The 26,529-nt window shown below is 39.3% G+C and overlaps 1 protein-coding gene across 11 annotated transcripts in view; it reads right to left on the reverse strand.

Moving 5' to 3' along the window:
* Positions 1 to 1,511: 1,511 nt before the first annotated feature.
* RCBTB2 (RCC1 and BTB domain containing protein 2) overlaps positions 1,512 to 26,529 on the reverse strand; it is a 70,191-nt gene continuing 45,173 nt past the window's right edge. For 10 of the 11 annotated variants that reach the window (XM_043990567.1, XM_043990562.1, XM_043990563.1 and 7 more), the window contains 6 exons: positions 23,432 to 23,574; positions 18,506 to 18,696; positions 16,170 to 16,296; positions 14,899 to 15,038; positions 14,321 to 14,451; positions 1,512 to 2,885 (listed from right to left, as the gene is read on the reverse strand). In XM_043990567.1, coding sequence (XP_043846502.1) covers positions 2,745 to 2,885; positions 14,321 to 14,451; positions 14,899 to 15,038; positions 16,170 to 16,296; positions 18,506 to 18,696; positions 23,432 to 23,574 — 873 coding nt within the window. In that variant the 3' untranslated portion in view covers positions 1,512 to 2,744. Of the gene's footprint in view, positions 2,886 to 11,002; positions 11,051 to 14,320; positions 14,452 to 14,898; positions 15,039 to 16,169; positions 16,297 to 18,505; positions 18,697 to 23,431; positions 23,575 to 26,529 lie in introns of all 11 variants that reach the window. The other variant, XM_043990568.1, reaches the window with a different exon arrangement.

The raw sequence follows: 26,529 nt of genomic DNA on the forward strand, positions 1-26,529 counted from the left end.
ACAGCAAGGTAAATGCTGCTTTCCAGCCCTTGCTATCCATCAGTCAATAAGCATTTATTAAGCAGCTATTCTCTTTCATACAAAGTAATAGTGTAAGTTATAGTTGCAAGCTAGCACCACAAACCATACTGGGATAAACAGTATTTTAGATATTTCTGCAAAAGCATGTGGTTCCTGATGCATATATACGTGGCATTGTTTAGAGTGGGCAAAAATCTGCCCAACCTTCTCCCTCCCCTTAACCCCACAATATACTTTTAAGAGGAACATTGGCAAAAAGCTAACCAAAGCTGACTTTTCTTTGTTCTCCTTTGAATGTCTCTATTTTGATTTGAAATAATTGTCAGTAAAGGGTTATAAGAAAGCATCGATTATGTTCTAGCAGATCAGCTAGGTGGCACTGAAGTGAATAGAGCTCTGGGCCTGGAGTCAGGAAGACTCATTTTCCTGAATTCAAATCTGAACTGAGACACTTCTTACTAGCTGTGTGACCCTGGGCAAGTCAATTAACCCTGTTTGCTTCAATTTCCTCATCTTTAAAATGAGCTGGAGAAGTAAATGACAAACCACTCCAGTATCTTTGCCAAGAAAACCCCAGATGGGGTCACGAAGAGTCTGACATAACTGAAATGACTGAACAACAAATCTTCTAGTAAGGTGGTACTGGCAACCAGGATGAAAGAAAGATTAGTAGAAGAGATTTGGGGGCCTTCTAATTGGCTTAATCTTCTTTGGACCTAAGTGCCAAAGGAAAGTGAGGCATAAAGTTTAAGCTACAGTAGATAGCTGAAAGCTGGAAACAAAAGGCAATTCCCATGGATCCGAATGTTTCTTTGGTGAATGACCTATCAACCACTTAGAAAAACCAGGGAAATTGATACATCAATAATTTAACAAACAAAATGAAGAAATGAGATCTATACACATGTGTATATGCATGTGCATACATATACTGGTAGTCACAAAAATCTGAGTGTAGTGGAAGACTTTAATACCTCTAAACTACACTAATACAGGTATGTGTATAACACATGTGTACACACACATACATACATATTATACACACACACACACATGGTTGGTTGTTGTCCTTCAATCTCAAAGAAGAACAAAATGACATCACTATGTTGGGGTCAAGGTACAACTTGAAAGGTTCTATCTACCATAGGTTGGGCACAAATAATCCATGAGAACATTTGGGATGGAGATGTCTCTAAATTTGCAAATCTGTTTCACATATACATACTTCACATACATATACACATATATGGTGCTTTAAAGTCTGGATTGCTTTACTAGAGAAAGAACCCTCAAACTTGAGCACCACCAGAAGAGAAATTTGAACAAGCAGAAATCAAGAGGTCAAAATTGACCATAGCAGATGAGAAATCAGCAGCAGTAGAATGAATGGTACTTATATTCTTTTTGTTAAACCACATATGTTGTAGGCTGTGGCATCTCTGAAACTTCCTGCTATTGAAATAATTGCTTTAAAAAAGAAAACACAAATCTCATTTACCAGATGGATTTATTTGCATGTAAGAGGCAAGGAACTGTTAGTATTTTTTCATTTTTCCTCTTCTTGGGCAAAAAAACCACTTATTCTACTATTATCTGTAGAGAAGCACTTTCTTATCCAATATTAGATCAGTAGAGGATGCGATTTCTAACTCTAAAATGTTCCCCTTTACATAATATGGCATTGAGATCTGTACTTTTTATATTTCCTTGTTGGTTTCCACTTGAGTTTCACTTCTGCAATTAGATAACTTAATTTGAATTGGAATCTGAAAATCAATCTTGTCAGTCATCTCCACAAAATATGACTACTGGGTCTCTTTAGCCATTAAAATTACGTTCTGATTTTTGGTTCCAGTATGACTGACCTGTTTCAGAGTAACACAAAAGCCTTAAGGAATATACATAACAATAATCATCATTATGCAGGGAAGAACATCCCTGTTAACCCAAAGAGGAACAAAAGATACTTTTGTCATATGTAAGGCAGATGAGCTCAGGATAACATTCATTCAGAATCAAGGCTTTGTATTTAATATCCCCAGATGAGGAATTCATGACCCAGTTTTAAAAAAAAAAAGCAACAACATAGTAAAGTTAGCCCTTGGACCTTTGATTCTTCCATTGGCAAGACTTTTATGAAGGCTAATGAATGTTAGAGAATTAGACATTATCTCTAGAAGACTGTACCAGAGAACTTGACACTTGACCATAATCGTTCAAACATAGACCATGTTTTCTAATTGTTATCTACTGTAGCTGTCTTCAGAACCCAAACTCTGGGCCTAACGTGAATGGAAAGATAGCCACCCTGTCTGTCCCTGTTAAGCCATCAGAATGATGTTGACCTGCATAATGATGGGACACGTTGCACGAAATCCTATGACCTGAGGCTGTTGTTCACAAAAACCAGTATAAAGGTGTTCTGTCTGAAGTGATTTGAAAAGAAAAGTGGAAAAGCTGATAAAGGGTTTGCAACATATGGAGCACTTGAACCTGGGATGGAAATGGTAGCACTTGCTCATTTTCGACTTTCTATGTAAACTGTGGACTCAGGCAGATACTGATAGAGAAGAGTCGACTCTCACTGCACTTCTGCCCTCAGGAGATGTGTACTCTGCTAGGGGTAACTGATCAAGCCATTAATTAAGTGAAAGCTGCTCTTCTCAAGCTTTTGTATGGGAATTGGAAAGGACCACAATCCCCTTCTTGGCTGTAGCTGTTGATCAATTTTTAAAGGCTCCAACTCGACTTGCTTTACTGATGAAGCTCTTCAGAAGGTCATGGTCCATTTCTGCAAAGCCTGAAGTTTGTGTAACTACAGTCAAATGATTGATGCAAAATCGGAAACAGAATTCCTCTAAATCCTAGGGGAGAAAAATGGGATTTCATATCAGTCATTTGCAATATAATGAAATTCAACATTCAACATTCCTAAAAAGAAGGGCAAGTAGAATCTAATAAGATTTGGCAACAGAAACATGACAGTCATGATATGGCATTTAACAATTCAATTCAACCATCATTTATTAACTGCTATGATGTACAATGGCAACTGGGTGGTGCAATGGATAGAGTGATGGGCTTGGAGTAAAAAAAGACCTGAGTTCAAATTCAGCCTCAGAAACGTCCTCACTTGTGACCTTGGCTGAGTCACTTAACCTCTATTTGCCACTGGAGAAGTAAATGGCAAACCACTCCAGTACCTCTGCCAAGATATAGACAAAGGTCCGCTGGGTCAAAAAGAGTTGGACACAGCTGAACAACAATGATGTGCAAGGTAATATATTTCCTTTCTCTCATTGAGGAATTGCTCTTGGGGCTTCCATTTTGGAGAGAGGCCTAGGTCAGCCAACTTTAATTTTCCTCTTAGATGTGTTTTAGACTTTCTAGATTTCCATACCTGTCTCTGCTACAGTTTCACTCTGGAACCTCCCTCAGCACCTGGAGCCTCCTCACCCTGAAACATTCATCTGCTATGCTGGCTCCCTTCTCCCATTACTGAGTTCCACTTTGTGCCTCTATTTTGGAGGGGGACTCTTGCTGCCCAACCTATATTTCCTTCTTTTCTGTGAATCTGATTTTCTGAACTTCAAAACCATGAGGGCATATTCACCTCTCTTCCACTTTCTACCTCTCCTCTGCCACTTGTGAACTCCCTTTCATTTGTTATTGTCCTCCATAAGAATGAAGGCTCCTTGGGGGCAGGGACTGTCTTTCTTTTTGTTTGGATTTGTATCCCAGAGCTTACCACAGTGCTTAATAAACACCTGTTGCCTTGTCTCGGGATGCAAAGACCAAAAACTATCTTAACTTTTGCTGGAATGGGCCCCCAACTAAAAGCAGAGCGACTGACCAATTCCTGACTTATTCTTTTTTTTTTTTTTTGGTGAGGCAATTGGGGTTAAGTGACTTGCCCAGGGTCACACAGCTAGTACGTGTCAAGTGTCTGAGGCCAGATTTGAACTCAGGTCCTCCTGACTCCAGGGCTGGTGCTCTATCCACTGAGCCACCTAGTTGCCCCATGACTTATTCTAATGATCATTTCATTCTTCAAAAGATGGAAGATGTAATAAGGGTAACTACTATTCTAGACTGGACTAAGAAGGAAGACCCAATTGTTGATAGACATCTGGGGAGGAAGTGACCATTCCATCTTAAAAATATGCGATGCAGAAGGAGAAGTAGGAACCTAGCACAAAATTCTAGGGCTTATACCCCGCCCCCAAGGAGGCGACTGATAGGAAAGTCCCAATATTCCCAAGAATCGTTTACAGCAGAAGTAGTTGTAAGTTGGATTTCTACATAAGCACTTCTCACAGAGAACAGCAATTACTATTTATATTAGAGAACTGAATGAACAAATAAGCATTTACTATGTGCCAAGTGCTAGTGATACAAATGAAAAAGCGAGACAGTCCTCGCTCTTGAGCATCATACACAGTCGTGGGGGAAGGCCACACACATAGGAGGTTTCAGATGAAAGAAGTCAGGAATCTGTTCACTGAAGATTAAACACACCAGAGTAGTAGCCGCAGCACACCATGTGAAAATGATTTGGGGATTTTAATGGAGCAAAAAGGTCCAAGTGAGTCCCCAGTGTGACATGGCAGGTAAAATGGTCAGTGTGATCTTTGGCCATGTTAAAAAGAAATGGTGTCCAAAAGGAGGGCTGTTACAGCTCCTGCTATACAGGACTTGGCTTTATTCACATCCCAGCTGGAATCCTCTGTTCTGTTAGGAAGGACACTTGGGATCCACCCAAGGCGAAGCAATCTGGATGGCGTGGGGACTGAAAGTCCTTCAATTGAAGGAGCAGTTGAAAAACTGTGGATGACTAGCCTGGAAAAGAGAACACTCGGGGGGTTGGGAGGGGGGATTTTCAAGAATGTAAAGGGCTATCCTGTGGAAGAGAGATTAGACTTGTTCTTTATGGATACAGAGGGCAGATGGATGGGTGGAAACTAGAGGCAGATTTTGGCAGAACTAAGAGAAAAGTCCCTAACAATAGGAGCTGTCCAAAAGAGGAAGTGGAGGCGAGGATATCATAGAGGGAGTTGTGTGAGCAGACCTCTGCTGTCCTTTCCAATTTTAAGAGCCTGTGAAAGCAGGAAGCGTATTTTGCTACAAGTGGGACATTCCCCTGTTCCATTTCCTTCAGTGCTTTAAACAGCTTTTGACAGTAGCAGGGGGAAAAAAGAGGAGACTGAGAGACAGGACCATGCCATCTAGGTTCCTTCCTACCAGCCTACATACAGTCACTGGTTTTTCTCCCTTCAAAGGAGAAAGAGAGCAAATGTAAGCTTTGGAAAGGATGAGATCAGCAGACATTCTGCCTCAGACCATCAGTCATCAGCTGAGACTGGATCAAGGGAGATAAGGTAGGTAAAGTGCTTTGCAGACCTGAAAATGCAATATAAATGTCAGCTACTATTGTTCTTAGAAAATGCTCTTAGAAATCACTGAATTTCTAGTTTTCTTGCATCATAAATGCCACCCACATTTTAACGTTTTTATTAAAGGCAAAAAAAGTACATGAAGTCTTTTGTTAGACCGGCCTTATCAGAAAGTGCTTGTACATCAGTATTTCTCAAGCTATGGTCTAAGAAACCCTTGGGTACCAAGAAATAATTCAGTGGGTTCCAAACCTGTCCACTTTGCTGTCAGGTTGATAATGGGACGTAAATTCAACAAATATGGAAAAATTACAAAATTTTAAAACTCTTACAAATCAGTCAAAATCGATCACGTGACTAAAAGGTTGGCTTCTTATTGGTCTAGAATCAATGGATGAACTTGTCCAGTCATGTACAGAACAGAAATCAGTCTATCAGAAAAGTATGTATAAAAAACTGGAATCAGAGGCTGAACTTTTAATAGCAAAAATGGAGAGAAACTGAGGTAGGGGGAGATGGCATAGCTCAACTCAATGGACAAACATTCAAAAAGCCCACTGGTTCCAGGAATCCAAACATCAGATCAGAGATGAAGCTATGGGGATAGACTAGAACAGTGGTGTCAACTCTAACAGAAATGGATTCCCATGGGTTGCATATTGACACCTTTGGACTAAATGACCTTCAAGGTCCCCTCCAACTCTAGCAATCCCTGAATCTTTGATCAGCAGATCGGTCTAGTGAAGTCTCCAAGAAGGCTACATTGATCCTCAAAGATTTGACAAAGAAGTTTATTTTTGCACTTCTCTACTTCACTTATCATGTAATGTTAAATGTGTCAGTATCTTCAAAGATAAATAAAATAACTAGAATCCACACATATTCTTAGTATTTTTGGTTTGTTTTTACTACTTTTCTGTCTTACCAGTCCCTCTTTATGGATAATTAGGCAAAATCTCAAACTTTAAAAAAATAGGAAGTCAAGTGTGTTAAGGACCCAAACTTACAAATAAACAAATATCTACAAATCTAGGCTAAGTGCCAAATCCCAAATAGAATAAACACAGATATCTGTTTACTTCTAGTGTTCTAGACATATACTATGCTGTTAGAAAATTTTAAAAATGAGTTCCATAAGTCTGGCAAAATCACAAGAGAATTTAGAAACAAAATACTTTGATTTGTGATCTCATCGATGCAGGTACTCTGGAAATCGGAATACACCTATGCTTGCCCATTTTATGTGACTTTTGTCCCTATCCTCCCATAATCTACTACATAGCAAGGTCCTTTCTCTCAATATCCACTGCATGGCTACCATTGGTTATCTCTCTCTTACTTCTGCTTGGTGATTGGTCCATCTTTTTTTCCAGCCATGTTTCTCTGATAGCATCCATTCACTGGATGATCATCAACCTTGATTCTTCAAAGACTGTGCTATTTCATGAATTATAGTGATGCAACCTCACCAGAAAAATACTAACATTAAGAAAATAGACAAATTTCCGCAAGAAGCTTGTTCATGAAAAGAACTTAAAATTTCCCACTTTGATCTCCACCTGCTGCTTGATTCTGGGGCCAGCTCATTGTCCATTTTCAGTGGCAGTCCAAGACATATGTACTGATTAACTAGTTCTATGGGTTATCCATCCAATTGCATGTCACAGGCTAACCAACGGCCTTTATCCACTTGGCTTTTCCTACTCGGATAGTTAGGCTGAACTCTTTTAAGTGACTGTGAATCTCATAAGGGCAACAAGGTGGCACACAGCATAGAGTGCTTGGGTCTGGAGTCAGGAAGACCTAAATTTGAATCTGGCCACAAACACTACTAACTAGCTGTGTAGCCCTGGCCAAGTCATTTAACCTGTTTGCCTCAGATGGGGATAATAATAGCACCTACTTCACAGGGTTGCTGTGAACATCAAATGAGATTAATTTGTAAAAGCACCTCGCATAGTGCCTGACACGTATCAGGCCCTTAATGAAATGCTTATTCCCTTTCCCCCACCCCTTTCCATTGAGAAGGCCCTATAACAATGTCATTTACTAACAGAAGCACTTGGAGAATCTCAACAGCAATAGATACCCCCTTTTCAATTTGGCTTCTGCACAAGTCAACTTTCATGGCAGCAGGAAACACCTTTGGCAAGCCTACATCTTCATTTTATGCCTTGGGTTGTCTAACAGTTATCTCTGTTCTTATATATTTTAAGAAATCTTATATGATTTTGACATATGCACCTAACTGGAGAAAAGCCTTTAAGGCAGCATTTTGTCTTATTAAATCAAATTCTTTTATAATTAACAAACAAATAAGTGCTAAAGAAACTGGTATTCTCTATGCCTTTCAGTCAATTGTATAACTATAAAAATATGGTCTGCTACAGAATATCAATTATGAAATACTTCCTGTTCCTTTTGCATATCTTCATCAGAGATAACACCTCTATGTGTGTGGATTATTCTCATAAAAAGTATTTCAGGGGGCAGCTAGATGGCGCAGTGGTTAAAGCGCTGGCCCTGGATTCAGGAGTACCCGAGTTCAAATCCAGCCTCAGACACTTAACACTTACTAGCTGTGTGACCCTGGGCAAGTCACTTAACCCCCATTGCCCCGCAAAAAAAACAAACAAAAAAAAACAAACAAAAAAAAACAAAAAAAAATATTTCAGAGATGGAAAAGTCAGCATGTGAGTTGGTAATTATAGATATTCCCATGTTCTCCTTTTATAATAATGAGATCTGAGATTTCTTCCTATGCCTTTGGGATCCTCCTCTCTTTCAGAAAACTTGAGACTATCCCTCAAAAAATTATGCCACCTCCAGGATGGATCTATACTGCATCTAGATAAGCTGCTCTTCTCATCTTTGTTTTCTACAGTGCCATTGCCATGTCTTCATATTGTCCATTTGGGACCAGAGTGCTTGGAATCCAAATGTGGTCTAGTGTCCTATATGGTGAAAAGATTTTATTATATAAATCTTTCTAGAGTTTTCCTACTTTTACCTACTTTTGAACTCCTTCCAGTTTCTTTGACCTACTCAATATTCAAGGATTTCCTCAACAATTCTCCATAAAAATACACATATTTTGCTTGCATTGTCTACATTAGTGACTATTTTTATTGCATTATGGTTTGTCAACCTCCTTCCACTTTCATTTTTAAAGACTCTCCAGATGTCTTTTCTTAAATGATTCTTTTGACAAACTTTCTTTAAATTTTTTTTCCTCCATTACTTCTCACTATTTTATTAAATAATAAGGTTCATCATCTTCTACCATCCTCCTCCATAAGATTTAAAAAATAAATTTATATCTAACCTGGCATTACCCTTGGCTGTTGTATTTTTTTTATCTGCCAAGAAGATAAAAGTCTTACTGGCTGAGGGGGTTTCTAGGGGTTTTTTTGTTCTCATTATGGAAACTGATTTACAGTGGGTAAACTTATTTAGGAAAAGGCCTATGTCCACATACATTTCACTATCCATTCCCTATTTTTGAGGGCCAGCAGCTTATTTAAATTGGTTGAATTAGGGGGCAACTAGGTGGCACAGTGGATAAAGCACTGACCCTGGATTCAGGAGGACCTGAGTTCAAATCCGGCCTCAGACACTTGATACTTAACTAGCTTTGTGACCCTGGGCAAATTACTTAACCCTCAGTGCTCCCCCCAAAATAAAAATAAAATAAATTGGTTGAATTAGAACTGTTTTAACAGCATGCTAGATTTTCTCATTTTTTAGTCTTTTAGTTTTGCATTAATTTTGATCTTTTCTTTAAGAAATGGATGATCTTATTGTACACAGGTAGCTGATTCCAGAATGAATCTGTAAAAATATATTAACTAACTGGGCCTAATCTGTGGACTTTCGACTGGCTGGCTATCTGACTGCTATTAATTGCCTAAACCAGTCTGTTAGGGCTGTTTAAAAATTCCCACAACTGCTTCTCCCAAATTGATAAGCAAATAGCCTCTTTCCATTTAACAGCAAAGGATATATTTAGGTGAATAAACTTAGGGATAAAGGCAACAAAAGTAAAATCCGACCTCTCAGCGTCTCTGTAGTGTCCTCCTCCACCGTCTAACTGCAAGCCCCCTCTCTTTCCGTACCGTTTCTCTGGCATCCTTCCCTGCATCTCCTCAGTGTCCTCCTCCTCTCCATACCGTTTCCTTAGTCCTCTCTGCATCTCCTTAGCCTCCTCTGTACCAACCGACTTTCTTCTAGCGTCCTGTGTCTCCTTAGCATCCTCATTCCTCTGGCATCCTCCCTGACTGTCTAACTACCCCATATATAAAAGGCCTCTCTCCTTGGGAATGCTGGGGCAAAGCCCCAACACACATCTAGCTAATTGGTTAGCCGCCCTAGGGCCTTGGCCGGGGTCTTGAGGGGCCTGTGCATACCATGCCCAGGGCTTGAGGGGGCTGTGCCCCTCACTGTACACCCGGGGCCTCCAGGGCAGCACCAGGGGCTGGCAGGGGCAAGCCTGGGATCTCCCGGGCAGATCCCCTCGGGGCATAGGGAGCTGGGGCTTTTCTCAGCTGTCCAGCCTGGCAGGTGCTCCCTAAGGCTCCAAGGCCCATGGGGCTTCTCAGCTGGGCCATTGAAGCCGAGGGGGTGGGGCACCAGCCTGTCTCACACAGAGAAAAACCCTGGGGGCCTAAGGCTTTTTAATCTCAGCCCAAATGCAGGGTCCCCAAATCACAATAAATTCCCACAAATCCAATAGCAGGAATGAATAATTTCTGGTTAAATAATAATCAGTTTTAATTTCTATTACGCGATTTGGTTTTTGTCATGTCTAGAACCTCTTGACTCTTTTCTCAAAGAAAGTGTTCATGATACACATAAGTGAGTCTTGGGTCTGGTATACAAAATTCTGGACTTTCTTGTTTCTTAGACATATTTTCCAATATGTTTTTTCACTGTCCTCCCCATTGATTGCAATGACTGAATGTTTGGATTTAATAAGAAAGATTTAGAGAGTTCTTTATAGAATTTCCCTTTCCCTCTCATTTTCCATTATAGGTATCAGTGCATAAGGTGAAATTTTTTTTCTAGTCATATTTGATGAGCACTGTAATATGAGATGCCCCATGAAATGATGCTTTTTGTTGCTTCTGGACTCATGACAAAACCAAGTCCATCAAACCCTTCCTGTCCAAGGAGAACCTATGAGCCATCCTTCCATTTAGCTGCAAATACCTTTTGTTTTCTAGTTTAGTAAGAGTTTCAAGACAAATACTAAACACAGAAATCTGTACATAAAATTCTTTTACTTTTTAATAAAAACTTTTAAAAGTGAAGAACTGTTCTTTTGCTCTGTCTATGTTACAATTTTGCCCCTGACTCCATCTATTCTTGCCTTCTTTGGTGCCTTGCACTGATTGCTCCATCTCTCTCATGAATGGGACGTGCAATTTTGTATGTAGCCAATATAGGAATCTGTTTACCTTGATTACGCATGTTTGTTAGCAGGGTTTTGTGGGCTTTTTTTCCTCAATGAGGGGAAAGGTAAGAGGGGAAAAAATAAATGCTTGTTAATTGAAAAAAACAAAACAACAGAACATCTCTTCCTCTCTTACTAGTAGTTCCTTCTCCTCCATACAGAAACATGCTCAGCTCTCTCCAACCTGAAAAAAGAAAAATGATCTCCTTTTATTCCTACCCCTAAAGCTATTGTCTTTTATCTCTTCCTCATCACTCTTAAAGTTCTAGAAAAAAGTATATATATATATATATATATATATATATATATATATATATATATATTTCTACTGCCTTACCTCCCACTCAGTCCCCAACCCCTTGTACTCTGTCTCCATCACTCAAATTGTCCTCTCCAAGGTCAACAGTGACCTCTTCATTGTCAAGCACAATAATTTTTTCTTAGTCTTCAACCTCCCTGAATCTTCTGCAGCACCTGACCTTTGCCCACTATCTCCTCTGTTATATCCCTTTTACCTTGATCCCATGATACTGTCTACCCACAGTCCCTCTACCTGATTACTCTATTGCAATTAGATTCCCTTATCCATTTAATTCTTCTCATTCCCTACATGTGTGTGCCTCCGAAGGGTATGTTCTCAGCCCCCTCTCCTCTTTTCTCTCTAAACTCTCTCTCAATGGAATCATTCACTGCTATGGCTAAAATTCACTTCTGTGTAGATGATTCTCAAATGTATACATCCCACTCTGATCACTCCACCTGGTTGTCCTGCTAGCACCTCAAACTCACCATTTCTCAAACTGAGCTCCCACATCCAACCACTTCTATATTACTATGTTCTATCTCAAAAGTGATTCCCTGGATGCAAATTGTATGGGATCCTGCACCTGTAAAAAGCTGGATGAAATTTATTATGGACTGCTGTAAGGAGAACAGAATTTTCTGAAGAAAATGGCTTTGTATGAATCATTGTACCTGATCACATAATTAAAGTGATCAGCACTGAAATCATCTCTGTGTTGCAGGATCCTGTCTGGCCAATGCCACCTCAAGGACAGCACCCATATGTTTCCTCTCCCCCTAACACTTATAATACCCTCTAATTCAGGCCCTTCCTCAGCATTTCTTGCATGGACTATTCTATCATAACTTTCTGATATTCTCCTTGGCTCCAGTTTCCCCCTAAAAAATCTATCCTTCATGCAACTCCTAAATTAATCTACCTAATCCTATCATTTCTCTGCTAAAACTTTCATTTCCTGTAAAATAAAATACAAAGTCCTTAGCTTAGTACTTAAGGTCTTCCTTAATCTGTTTCCAACCTACCTTTCCAGGCTCATTTTTCATCCTCCCTGCCCCCTACTCCCAATCACTTTCCCAGCTCTAGTTCCAAAAACAGTCATCAAATCATTACTACCATTCCTGACAGGGACACATTCAGTTAATTTCCCTGATTCCAGTCACCATTCCCTAACACTTTCCCCTCTGAAACGCTTCTCATTGTCTTTCTTTTGGCTTTTATTTGTATCCTCAGTACTTAGCACAGTTCCTGGCACATGGTAAACACTTAATAAATGCTAACTCACTCAGTCATTCATTCATCCATTCATTCACTCACACATTTATACTCTTTATGTCCCAGCCAAAATGAACTAGTTGCCCCCTACAATCGAAAGGCCATCATATACCTCTGAACACTTATCCAGGCCAGTTTCCTGGAATGCACACCTCTGCATTTCTTCCTGTTGAAATCCTTCCATGAAACATTTATAGATCATCCCCTAAATGTCTATGATCTCTCCTTCCTCAAATTTACTTACAGAACTTTGGGACTCTCTTTTGCCCTTATCATATTCTATTTTGTATCAGACTTATTTTTATATAGACTATTGTCGGTTCTGCCACTTGCTACACCCACTGTAACACTGGGCAAGATTTACTTGGCAACAGGTTTTTAAAAAATACTTATAAAAGATTTTAATGTAAGGGTTTTGTCAAAATATTGTTAAAAACAAAAAAAGGTTCTGCCATTTTTGAATAGCTTGAGAACCACCACATGGGATTATCTGGTCCAGACTTTGTTAGAATGAGATCAATAAACAAATCTGGACACAGAATCAAATCAGTTGCAATGAGATTCTGTAAAACAGTGGAGCTCAAAGCTCACACTGCACCAAAGTAATAAAGGTGATGGCCAATGGCTAGAAACCAAACATAGTGGAGACCCACCATCAGGGAATAAATCTGTTGTGGTAAAATATGAAAGTTTTTAACAGTCGGTTAGGATAACTGAAAGACGCCAGTTTTTCAAGGACCACCCTTTTGGGGAGGAGACGAACAGTCCGCCTGCTGTGCACGTCAGACTGCCTGCGGGACTCGACTTCCGGGGTGGAGAGAACGGAAGTGGGGCTTTTGCCTGCTTGGCGGGACTCCTGACGGCGCGGCACAGACGGGCTCTCTCCAAAGGTGGCCTTTTCGGTTTGGTGAGTTTTTATAAGGAATATAGACTAAGCTTAGACTTAAGACGATTTGTATTGTGTTTCTACTTTCCTATCCTTCTAATCAACATCACCTTGTGACTACCATAACAATAAATAAAAAGGTCTATCTAGAAAACCAAAAGCTTCTTCCATTTACTAGTTTGGGAGATAAATTAAGGGAAAGGTTAAGTAGGGGAGATTTATGATCTAATATCCAATTTTAAAACTCACACTGTTAAAATTCAGATTGTTTAGCAATACTACTATGAAAAGGGAAATAGATTACTAATTATTAAATTGGTAATTTAAATTGGGGAAGAAACTGACCAGTTTTGCGTGGTTAGGCCATAATGATGAAACATGGAGCAAATTTGGTCTCTCTGCATCTAACTCTGAACATAAGTTGGAAGTAACTATCTAAATTTTTCATGTAGCTAGGCTTTTTTGAAAAATCTCCCCTGGAAAGTTCCTTGTATTTACTTTATGTGTGTATACATACATATATGTATAAAGAAACATACCTGTATATGTGTGGACATACATGTATCATGTGTGTATGTGAATATACAGGAAATAGATTTTGTATAGAAATGTATATACAAACATATATATGTACAGACATATATTTTCTATATGCATATTTTTGAATCTATTGTTTCCCCCATACAACATAAAATCTTTAAGAACAGGGACTGTTTCATTTTTGTCTTTGTATGTACAATGGGCAGCAAGGTACCTTGCATTGAGTAGGCAGCTAACAAGTGCTTATCAGTTGATTAGCTGGTCATTGTTCCAAATACAAGCAACAAAAATAGCACACATTCAAATAAACCTCTATGGTTAACAAAGCATTGCACATACACTGTCTCAGATGAACTGCTCACAGCAGCCCCATGAAGTACAAGATCAGGTGGCAATTCCATAAAGCTGTGACTGCCCCCTCAAATACCTTTCCCCTAAATCTCTTTTCTTACCTGGGCTTCGTATTTCACAGCGGCTGAAAGTAGAGCGATGGCATTGTCTTCACAGATGCCTTGCTTGATAGTTTGCTGACAGAGCTTTTTCAATCGGTTATCTTTGTAAAATGTAGCCAGATCTAGCAGTCCTGGTGAAAGTGAGAGTATTTATTAGGAAAAATTAATTTCAAACATCAACCCACTCCAACCGCCTTTGCTAAGGTGTTGTTTTTTTGTTAAAGGTGTGTGTGTGGAGTTTTGCAAAGGATGTTGATTTGCAAAGGTGTTGATTTTCAGAGGGTTTCCTATTAGCTGTGTCACATCTCTTTTAGAAAGCAAATGTCTTAGGGGCAGTCCCAGTGGCAACTATCTGTCATGGTGGGGGCATATCTGAAATGGTCAAGAAAAACACCATTAATAACACGAGTAATAATGATTCCACTGCCCTACGCATGTAAAGCAGAAGAAAGGGAAAGAGAGGAGAGGAATAAGGCCCAAGTCAATAGACATTGCCAGGGACCATCTTTTCATGCTTTCACTGTAAAGATGAACATCTTACTAAATTATTGGTGCAACAGGACTCCCATGATAATTACCTATCGCATCCTCTGGAGAAAGATTGATACAGTCTGTGTATAGGTATTCCAGAAAAGCTCGGTAAACAGGATATGAAAATTCATCCATTTCTACTATGTCGTCTTCATTGCCATTCAACACAGAACGAAAATGTTCACACCTGAAAAAGGAAGCCCATAGTGGTAGTCTTTGTGGTAGGAATCAATCAACAAGTAACAAGTAAATGTTTATTAAGCACCTGCTAGGTTTTAACCACTGTGTTAGGTGCTAGGGAAATAAAAATGAAAAAGAGATAGCCCTGCCCTCAAGCTTACAATATACTAGGGGAGAAATGGGTGAGCATCAATTGGGGAATGGCTGAACATTTTTTGGTAAATGATGATAAATAATAATAGTATTCATGACAGCTAGCATTTAGATAGCATTTTAAGGTTTGCAAACTGCTAAATACCTAAAATATTTTAAGGATGTAAATATTATTACAAATATCCCATTTGATACTCACAATAATCATGGAAGATATGTACTATTATTATCTCTATGCAGAAACTAAAGCAAATGGAGGTTAAGTGAATTGCCCAGATAGTAAGTGTTTGAGGCTGGATTTGAATTTAGGTCAGTGTAAATCCCTGTGCAGTAAGTATTGAGGAATATGAAGAATTAAGATAAATGAGTTTGGCAAGAACTGATGACAAATGAAATAAGCAAGATCAAGAGAATAACATACAATAATAATAATAATATATATATGTATATATATATATCTTTTGAAGTTTACAGAAACACTTTAAATATATCGCATTTAATTATTACAACAATGTAAAGAAGATCATATAGTACAGGCTACAGTTCAGAAAACATTTACCACGTCCACCTACTCTCTTTCCTCAATGATTAATCAATCAGCAAGCATTTATTAAACCCCTACTATGTGCCAGGCATTCAAGTGGCAATGGGGAAACAAATACAAGAAATGAAACATTCCCTACTAGAAATGAGCTTACATTGGGTCATTTAAACTTCTACGCTGTCTTGCATGGTTCTTTACATGTTTTGCATATATGCATCTTGACTTCCACCCTACACTGCAGGTTCCTTGCTAACAGGGACTGAATCTCATACAGAGTCTCCCGACCCCCACAAACTTACAGCTACACTAAGACTTTGGGGATATCTTGTACTTCTTAGAAGTCCCCACAGCACCTAGTACAGGGCCTTGCTCATAGCTGGTGTCCCTAAATTAATGAGTAAACCACTTCCACCCAGGCAGAAAAATAAATTTATCCCTTACCTAATTTTGAGAAGGACCTTATGCACGTAAATATATTTTCCATCCACCAGAAATTTCAAGTCCGCAGTTTCAGGGTTATCAAACTCTTTCTTCAGTGACTGAGCTACTGTGAGGTGGTCATCCGGCTCTAGGGCAACAAGAGATGCTTCAGATCTCAGCAACAGATGTGACCAGAATGTCCCAGTGCCATTCCCAGTGAATGATATACAGATTCCCCTTGGGATTTCTCTTCATGTGCTGTAGATAATCTCTTCCTCACCTATTCCCCAAGTCTACCACACACTTCTGTTTAAGATCCCAATCAGGAAACAACTCCAAGGAACTTTTTATGCTGAAGCTTCAAATGCACAAGATGAAATGTCTTAATACAAATGAAGAGGTGGTGGCACAGAGTAAAGAAAAGAGAATAGGGGCTTAGAGTCTGAAGGAAACTGGTTTCACTCTAGGCCCCAACACTGAAAGCTGCAAGTCATCTCTCTGTGCCTCAGTTTCCTCACAGGGATATGTTTATATTACCTACTTTAGAGGATTATTTCAAAGAAAGTACTTTATAAATCTTAGAGTAATTAGAATAGCTGGCATTTATAAACTATTTTTTTTTAATTTTTTTTTTTTAGTAAGGCAATTGGGGTTAAGTGACTTGCCCAGGGTCACACAGCTAGTAAGTGTTAAGTGTCTGAGGCCGGATTTGAACTCAGGTACTCCTGAATCCAGGGCCGGTGCTCTATGCACTGCGCCATCTAGCTGCCCCCATTTATAGACCATTTTAAGGTTTACAGAGTACTTTACATGTATTATCTCATTTGATCAACCCTGCAAAGTAGGCGTTATTATTCTCCCTACTTTCCAGCTAAGGAAACTGAGGCAGACATAGGTTATGTGACTTGCCCAGGATCACAAAGGTAGTAGATATCTGAGGCTAGATTTGAACTTAGGTCTTCCAGATTCCAGGCCCAGGGCTCTATCCACTGAGTCACCTAGTTGCCTAGTAATATATAAATGATAGTTTTAATAATAATAATAATAATCCCCTAAATAATGTGTGAACCTTAAAACACTATATAAATTCTAGTTATTACTATCATTGTTAGATGTTTCATCATGGTCAAAGGATAACCTTGGATTCTAGAAGACTGCCTAAGGCAAGTATAAACTCTGGTAGGGTATATCAAGCTGGAAAGGCTTGAGCCCAGTGACAAACTAACTTCATGTCTGCCATTAGAGAATCTCAGCACCATGCTTAGTTGCAAAGTGATAGATTTTTTCGTCATAGAAATTATCAAAGGCCATCATCTAAGGGGAATATTGGCATTGATGGTAGAAGTACCCATACATTAATAAAAATAAAAGTATTATATATTAATAATTTATTGTTAAGAAATAGTGTTTTATTAATATACAATATAATTTATGATATAAGATACAAACAGTAATATTTTATTGTGTTATATTAATAATTTATCAATAATAAAAGGCTGTTTTTTAGCCTGAGTTTGGACTGTTTATTTTAAAATAAATGTACCTAATTTTACTGACAAATTCTATTAACAGATATTAAATGATTCCAAAATACATTTCACATAGGACTGTCCCAACCAACACTGCTTTGCAGTATCTTTGATATGTAACAAACCAATTACTTTTTCACCTTTTGGCTAAGATGAAGTCATTTGGACAATTATCCGAGATGCCAAATGGGTGATTAATGATAGTCCAGGCCAGTACCATAGCTACGGTGGTATCAATTCCCCTTAATATCAATTTATTGACTATCTCATTATTCCAATGGAATTGCCCTGGTAACTGTTTCAGCTAATGCCAACTTTTTGCAGAAACAATTAATGATGTTAGGTGGGGTATGCCTAAATCATTTTGGGGACCCATTAGATCATCTAACTCCCCTAGCTCCAGGGAAGGTCTAAAGCAGTGGTCTTTAACCTTTTTGTGTGTCACAGATAGACCCATTTGGCAGTCTGGTAAAGCCTTTGGCCCCCTTCTCATAATGATTTTAAATGCATAAAATAAAATACACTGGCTAACAAAGAAAACTTGTTATACTGAAATACAGTCACCAAAATATTGTTAAAAACAAGTTAAGAATTTCCAGGCTAAAGGAAGCAGGCTTTTAGTTCACAGACATAAAAGATGGGGTTTTTTGCTCTAAATTATCACAGGAAAATAAGTCACCCACCATTTGAAGGGCATTATATAAAAGGCACCACAGCTGCCCTTCCCTAACACCACACACCACATAAGTGATGTCATCATCATTGCTTCCCCACAGTCCCCCCCCATATCTTCAGACATCACCCCAAATCAGCAGTTATCAAACTCACCAACAGAGAGAAGGCGCCATGATACAGCTGGTGTGGCGAAGCAAGCAAACACATCATCTGTGCAGGAGAAGTGAGTGAGGTGTGGGAGAGTCACTGATTGGCCCCGACACTGGCCCCACATGTAAATGTGGCCACTTTGGGTCTTGGCGGCAGAAGTGTGGGCAGAGTGACAGGCTGCAATCTCGATCACTCTAGATCATGAGCAAACACAAGGACACCACGGTCAGCCAAAGGCCAGAGGAAGAGGCCAAATTTGTGCTTCTTGTACCATACATTTCATTCAAAGGTCCATATCATATCTTGATTTAAGGCATCCCCAGAAGCTTGAAGGTACCCTGGGGTGGAGCCCCACATACCCTATGGGCTTCTGCAACAACAAGACACCTCAAGGCTCAATATGACTTCTACAATATCCTATCAATGGCTTTAGCCAGCCCTTCCTGCAGGTGTGTCCATATACAACATCTTACTATGAATTCTGCTTTCTAATTAAACTGAAACAACCCCCAAAATCCAAGAAATGAAAGGAAATATTTTTAAACTTTCCTCAAAACTTCACTTGTTCAATTCAACATATATTAAATGTCTACTACATCCAGGGCACTATGCTAGACACAAAAATGAAGCTGTCTCTGCCCTGAAGGACTTTACATGCTATTTTATTAGGGGGTACACCATGTACACAAAGAAGAAAACAGGAAGTAGATGCAAAGGAACACAATGTAATTTCAAAGAACAGAAGATGCTAGCACCTGAGGGAGTCAAGGGAGGTCTTGTGTGGGAGGTAGTCCATGGGCAGTGCTTTAAAGGAAGCCAGAGATTCTAAAAGGCAGGGTTGAGGAGGAAGAGTATTACTGACATGGAGTGGGAGGGATATATGCATGGGCTGTAATGTGGGAATATGCTTGACTAAAACCAGCTCAGCAACCCTCCTGGCTTCTCACCTTAAGTTACTGGTCACCATTCTTTTAGCCACCTTGGTTCTAAACCCAAGGCTTATCTTTGGTTATTTTCCCTCATTCCATAACTTAGTTACCAATTTCTAACAAGACTTCCTTTGCAGTCTTCCTGGCCACCACCATAATTCAGCTCTTCATCACTTTAGACCTGAGCCAGTCTTCTGATTGCTTTCATGACCTCCAGTCTGTCACCCTTCCAATGCATCCTGCCCAACACTGCTATGTTAATCTTCTTGAACCCCTGCTTTCATAATTTGATTCAACAACCATTTACTAATTTCCCAGAATATTTAAGACACTGTGTTAAGTACTAGGGATCCAAAGAAAATGTAATAGTCCCTTCCTTTAAAGTGATAACAATTGTGGGGCTAGAAGGCTAGGGTTTAGGAAACTACAATGTACGCGCTAATACTTAGGTTGGATGACTCCTAGCCAAGTATGTTATAAGATTTCAGATATGGGTTGGAATAGATGGCCACAGAGCTCCTTACCAACTCTAAAATTCTGTGTTCTACGAACAAGGCCTTTTAAATTTTCTTATGAACACCTATCAAGTGATCAAGGTAGGCCAAAATGTTCTGCCAACGGCATAACTTTGGGATCATAAATTTAGAGTTGGAAGTTGGCCATTCATGACCATGAGGGTCCGACCACCTCGATTTATAGATAAGGAAATTGAGACTCAGAGAGATAAAGTAGCAGTGCCAATATTTGAACCAAAGTCCTGGCACCAAATATCCTTCCATTGTAAAAGTTCTGCTCTATATCATGTAGAGTTCTTGGTCTACCCCAGCAAAGGTCATGTCCTTGAAGGTCCTCCCAAGGTGGAAAGGCCTTAATAAAAGTTCCAGAGATAAATATATATATATATATATATATATATATATATATATATATATATAATTCAAGGACCAAGCTAGCTTAGTTTGGAGAACTGGGTCTCTTGTTGAAGGTGGCACATGAATGGCCAACTTCCAAGAAAATTTAAAAGGCCTTGTTCGTAGAACACAGAATTTTAGACTTGGTAAGGAGCTCTGTGGCCCGTACCATGAAAGGAGGTAGGTAGGCTGTGTAAAAAGAGACTAAAATACCTCTTCCTCCTCCCCCTAAGCAGTACCCATTAGTCTTGATTTGTTCTTCCTTGCTCCACACTAGAAATCAGGGTTGAGACTTGGGCTTTACTAAGAGAGCTGGTTGTTATGAGAATAAATTGGAAAGGATTATGAAAGAACCTCTGGGCTTCAACATGATTAAGTGCCTTGGCCTTGGCCTAAGGCCATGGAAGTAAAATGGGACTCACACCAGGAGGCAAATTCTGAAGGAAAGATTTTTCTAGGTTTTTATCAATAGGCTAAAATTACATAAAGCCAATAGCTAACTTCACCTGTTAGGATGTTTTCTATATATAACTAGACTAAGAAAATGTTGAACTGCTTCCCCAAGTAAGTATCATGTACTGAAAAGAACAATGGAGCATGAGTCAGTCAGTCAAGTAGCATTTATTAAGTGGCTACTATGTGGCAGGCACTGTGCTAAGTGCCAGGGATACAAAGAAAGATAAAAACCAGAATCTCTATTCTCACAGAGGTCACTGTCTGATGGGGAGAAGAGGGCAGAAGGGGGACAGGGATAGCTGAACAAAATGCAAATAACTATGTCAATAGTAGACGGGATAACTTAAAAGGAATCTTAGAGGGAAGGCTTTAAGATTAAGAAGGAAAGGGTTCTTGAAAAAGGTAGGGTTTTAGTTGAGATTTAAAGGAAGCCAGGGAAAACACGAGGCAGAAAAGAGGAAATAAAGTGTTCTAAGTATGGAGGTTAGCTATGAAAATACTAGTCAAAAGATGGGTATTAAGTTGGAGGGATGGCAAGGAGACCAATGTCACTGGTGGTAGAGAATGTGGAGGAAAATGAAGTGTGAAAAGACTGGAAAGGGATGAATGATCCATGTTATGGAAGGCTTTAGAAGCCAGAAGATTGTATGTTCAATCCTTGAGGTAACAGGGAGCCAACGGAGCTCACTGAATGGGAGGATGATATGGTCAGTCCTGCATCTTAGGAGGATCACTTTGACAGCAGAATAGAACACAGACTGGAGTGGAGAGAGACTTGAGGCAGGGAGACCAACCAATAAGATACTACAATAGTCTAGGCACGAGGACATAATGGCCTGCACCAGACAAATGAAGTTGGACTCATATGTACAAAAATATTTACAACAGCTCTTTTTGTGGTGGAAACTAAGGTGTATCCGTTGATAAGGGAATGGCTGAATGGAATACTATCTTGGGCTGTAAGAAATGATGAAGGGAGCAATTGCAGAGAAACCTGGGAAAACTTATGTGAACTGAGGCAGAGCAAAGTGAGCAGAACCAGAACAATTTATACAGTGAAATAACCCTGTAAAGACCAACAATTATGAAACACTTAAGAATTCTAATCAACACAGTGACTGACTGTGATTCTAGAGGACTCCTTGTGATACATACTACTTACTTCCTGACAGAGAAATGAAGACTCAGGGTACAAATTGAAATATGTTTTTTGATCATGGCTATTGCAGGAATTAGTTTTGACTATGCATATTTGTTACAAAAGTTTTGTTTTTCTTTTTTCCGATGGAGTGGGGAGAGTTGAGAGGGAAGAGAAAAATAGATGTTTACTAATTGGAAAAAAAGGGTAAAAAAAGAATGAGGTTCTAATCCCAGTTCTGCTTCTTACCTCTATATGACCATATTAAGATATATGACCTCTATTAAGAATGCAAGCTGGGGCAGCTAGGTGGCACAGTGGATAGAGCACCTGCCCTGGATTCAGGAGGACCTGAGTTCAAATCTGGCCTCAGACACTTAACACTTACTAGCTGTGTGACTCTGGGCAAGTCACTTAACCCCAACTGCCTCACCCAAAAAAAAAAAAAGAATGCAAGCTGCATGAGATGAAAGATTTTGTTTTAGCTCAACTCTGAATCTTCCCTGGTGCTGAATTGAATTGCTATCCTATAAGCTGTTGGCTAATGATCACTTGTCCTCAAAACAAATTGTTTTCATTGTCATTCTGAATTGCCATCCATAGGAAATTGCTAAATGCTTACACATCTAAAAATGAACTTATTATCTTCCCTCTAAAACCTTTCTCTGAGCTTTTCTTTTTCCTTTGGGGTTACCACCATCACTCTGGTAACCCAGGTTCCTGGGTTTTAATCTTAACTCCTCACTCTTACTCACTTCATATATCCAATCAGTTGTCAAATCTTGTGGTTTCTATCTCCACAATACATCTTATACAAATCCCTGTTCTCTACTCACACAGCCACCACACTAATTCAGGCTTTCATCTCCTCTTAATTGGATGATGGTCTTCTAACAGGGTTGCCTCCCTGAACTCTCTCCCCACTCCAATTTATTCTCCACACAGTGGCCAAAGTGATTTTCCTAAAGTGCAGGTCTAAACATGTTAACCCCACCACCACACATACACACATACCCCCACCCACATAGCATAACACTTCTCCGACTCAACAAATTTCAGTGACTCCCTGTTATCTCAAGGATAAAATATAACCTCCTTTGTTTGATACAACCTAGTCTCATCCTACCTTTGCATAACTCCATGTATTCTACCATCCAATCATATTGGCCTTGATGTTCCTCACCCATGACACTTCATCTCCTGCCTCCAAGCTTTTGTACTGGTTGCCCCCTGTGACTACAGGTAATTAATTAGTCTCTCAGTGCTCTAAGACTATGAGTTTACAGATGAACAACAGATCTACATCAGTAAAGGGAGTTTTCATGCTCAGAGTTTCCTACACAGACAGTCCCAAATACAGAGTTCATTGCCCACTCAAATTTCTCAAAAGGCATGCATATAATAATAAAAGAGGTAAATTCTTTGTACTTCTCCGTCACATCTACTCCTTGCTTATTGAAGTTGCATGGTCATTTCTTGAAAATGCAAGTATTACCTGTCTTTTTCCACAGAGACTGGAGTAGGGTAAGACTGGTTACTTTTATTGCCAGTACCCAACTGTCCATAAGAGTTGGCTCCCCAAGCATACAGGTGACCTTCATCTGTTAACACTAATGTATGTGCATAGCCACAGACAATCTGCAAAGAGAGAAACAAATCCACTCATACCTGAAAATTGATAGAAATAAAATATACCTCCTTAGGGTGGGTCAAAAATCAAAAATGAAAAAAGAAAGTAGCAACACATCCAGGCAGCTAAGCACAACTCTCCAGGGCCCACCCCTCTAATGTCAATTCCAAATCCAAAGGGAAAATTGATAAGATCATTTAAACTCGTTAACTATTTAATTTGGACCTGTCAAGGTTGAAATCAAGGTAAACTGAGGCACAAAGATCCAAGCACTCTCAATTTACTGACAAAGTGTGAATTTGCCAATAAACAGAAAAACCTAAGACCCTCCTAAAAAGCTAAGAACCCCAGATGAGAGGGACAACTCTCTTTTACAGACAAAAGGAAGAGCCATTAGAATAGAAAGCAGCACCACAGATGCAGAAAACAGTCTGATTAGCTACATCACAGGGGTGAGGAGCAATATGACTGGCTGAAAATTAGGACTGAGGGGCGATGAACAACCCCATCTTCTACCCAGTCACTACAAAATGTTCATTGTTTGAGTTCCCCTGAAAGGACAGTTTAGTGACCAGACTACCTTGGACAACAGACCAGACTCCCCTGAAGGAGAATAGATTTCCTTGAGGCAAGAACAGAACAGCAAGATAGAACAGCAGGAGAACTGAACTTCAAGACAATAAGTGATTCACAGGAAAGATGACTCACCAAACTTAACTTTGAGACGAAAAAAAGTCATGTTAGGTAGTTATAAAAATGTCAGCAGTGATACAGAATGAAATCAATAATAAGATAGAATCAATTTGATTTTCTCAATTTTCACATCTTCCTCACTTATAAAAAGATAATCTTTGTGTTCATATACATATAGAGAGATTCCCAATATGCAATTCAGTTAAACCAACACTTATTAATTGCCTACTGTGTACAAGACTGAGAGGTAATGTGTATACTGGAAAAGATGACTTGACTGGTCAAAACCTTTTGGAATCACTGGAAGAAAACTGCAGGGGGAAGACACTGAGATAACCTCTTATGGAAAGCAGCCTGTCATTCCTTCTCATGAACAAAGGAAGAAGGCAACCCTCCTCTCCAACCCTGCAGGTTACAAAAGCAATGGCAGAAACCTTTTTGAAAAGAATGCTGCTCAAGCAGTGGACCAGATTAGGTATATGATACATAATAGTAAATGAGCATAGTAATCCTGTGTTTGAGACACCCCTAAATCCAAGATCTGGGGGTAAGAAATCTCTATTTGACAAAAATTGCTGAGAAACTGGAAAACGATTTGGAAGAAACTGATCAAAGAGCAACATCTTGCACTGTATGCCAAGATAAGGTCAAAGTGGGTACATGATCTAGTCATAAAAAGTGATACCATAGGAAAATTAGGGGAGCATGGAATATTTTACGCGTTGGATACATGAATAAGGAAGGAATTTATGGCCAAACAAGAGAGAGAAGGCACGAAAGGATGTAAAATGGGTAGTTTCAATCACATCAAGTTAAAAAGCTTTTGTACAAACAAAACCAGGACAACCAAAATTAGAAGGAAAGCAGAAAACTTGGGGGGTGGGAGAGAATGTACCGCAAATTTCTCTGATAAAGGACTAACTCTAAAATATGTTGATAAACAAGCCAAATTTATAAGAATACAAGTCATACCCCAATTGAGGAATGGTCAAAAGATATGAAGAGGCACTTTTCAGAAGAAGAAATCAAAGCTATCCATAGTCATATAAAAATACTCTAAATAACTATTGATTAGAGAAATGCAAATTAAAACAACCCTGAGATTCCACCTCAAACACATCAGATTGGTTGACATGATAGAAAAGGAAAGTAACAAATATTTGAGGGCGAATTGGGACACTAATGTTCTGTTGGTGAAGTTGTGAACTGTTCTGCAGAGAAATCTGGAGCTATGCCCAAAGGTTATAAACTCTGCATATCCTTTGACCCAGTTCTGCATCCCAAAGAGATCAAAGAAAAAGGAAAAGGACCTACAGATACAAAAATATTTATGGCAGCTCTTTTTGTGATGACAAAGAATTGGAAATTGATGAGATTCCCATCAGTTGAGGAATGGTTGAGTAAGTTGTGGTATATTATTGTGATGGAATGCTATTGTTCCATGAGAAATGATGAGCAGGATGATTTTAGAAAAACCTGGGAAGACACATATGAACTGATGCAAAATGAGGTGAGCAGAACCAGGAGAACATTGTACACAGTAACTGTAATATTGTAAGGATGATCAACTGTGAATGACTTAGTTATTCTCAGCAATACAATGTTTCAAGACAATTCTGAAGGACTTAGGATGAAAAATGCTAGCTAGGGGGCAGCTAGATAGCGCAGTGGTAAAGCACCGGCCCTGGATTCAGGAGTACCTGAGTTCAAATCCGACCTCGGACACTTGACACTTACTAGCTGTGTGACCCTGGGCAAGTCACTTAACCCTCACTGCCCTGCAAAAAACAAAAAACAAACAAACAAACAAACAAAAAAGAAAAATGCTATCTACTTCCAGAGAAAGATGTTATGGAGTTTGAATGCAGATTGAAGCCTACTTTTTAAATTACCCTTTTTTTCTGGGTAAACTAATCATTTTATTAATAAGGCCAGCATGTTATTAATAAAAGGATGGTCCTTTGGCTGTCTCCCTCAGACCAAAGACAATCATGGTGGTGGGGCACAGAACTTATATACCTTTGAAACAGTAGGTGGTTATTGGGGCTAAGAATTGACTCCTGAACAGAGAGATTATCTCCAGAATTGGGCTATCAATTCAAAGAATGTCCTCTTGAATGGGGGTGGGGTGACCCCTCCCTAGATGGAGAGGTCTTTGACTATCTACATAAATGGATCTGTCTCCACCCAAGCTTGAGTAGAACACAATTAGCTTCCCCATTCTAGATTTTATTACTTTTTAAGAACTTTATTATTGTTTTTTGTTCTGC

This window comes from Dromiciops gliroides, chromosome 3, assembly GCF_019393635.1.
Source record: "Dromiciops gliroides isolate mDroGli1 chromosome 3, mDroGli1.pri, whole genome shotgun sequence".
Taxonomy (NCBI): Eukaryota; Metazoa; Chordata; class Mammalia; order Microbiotheria; family Microbiotheriidae; genus Dromiciops; species Dromiciops gliroides.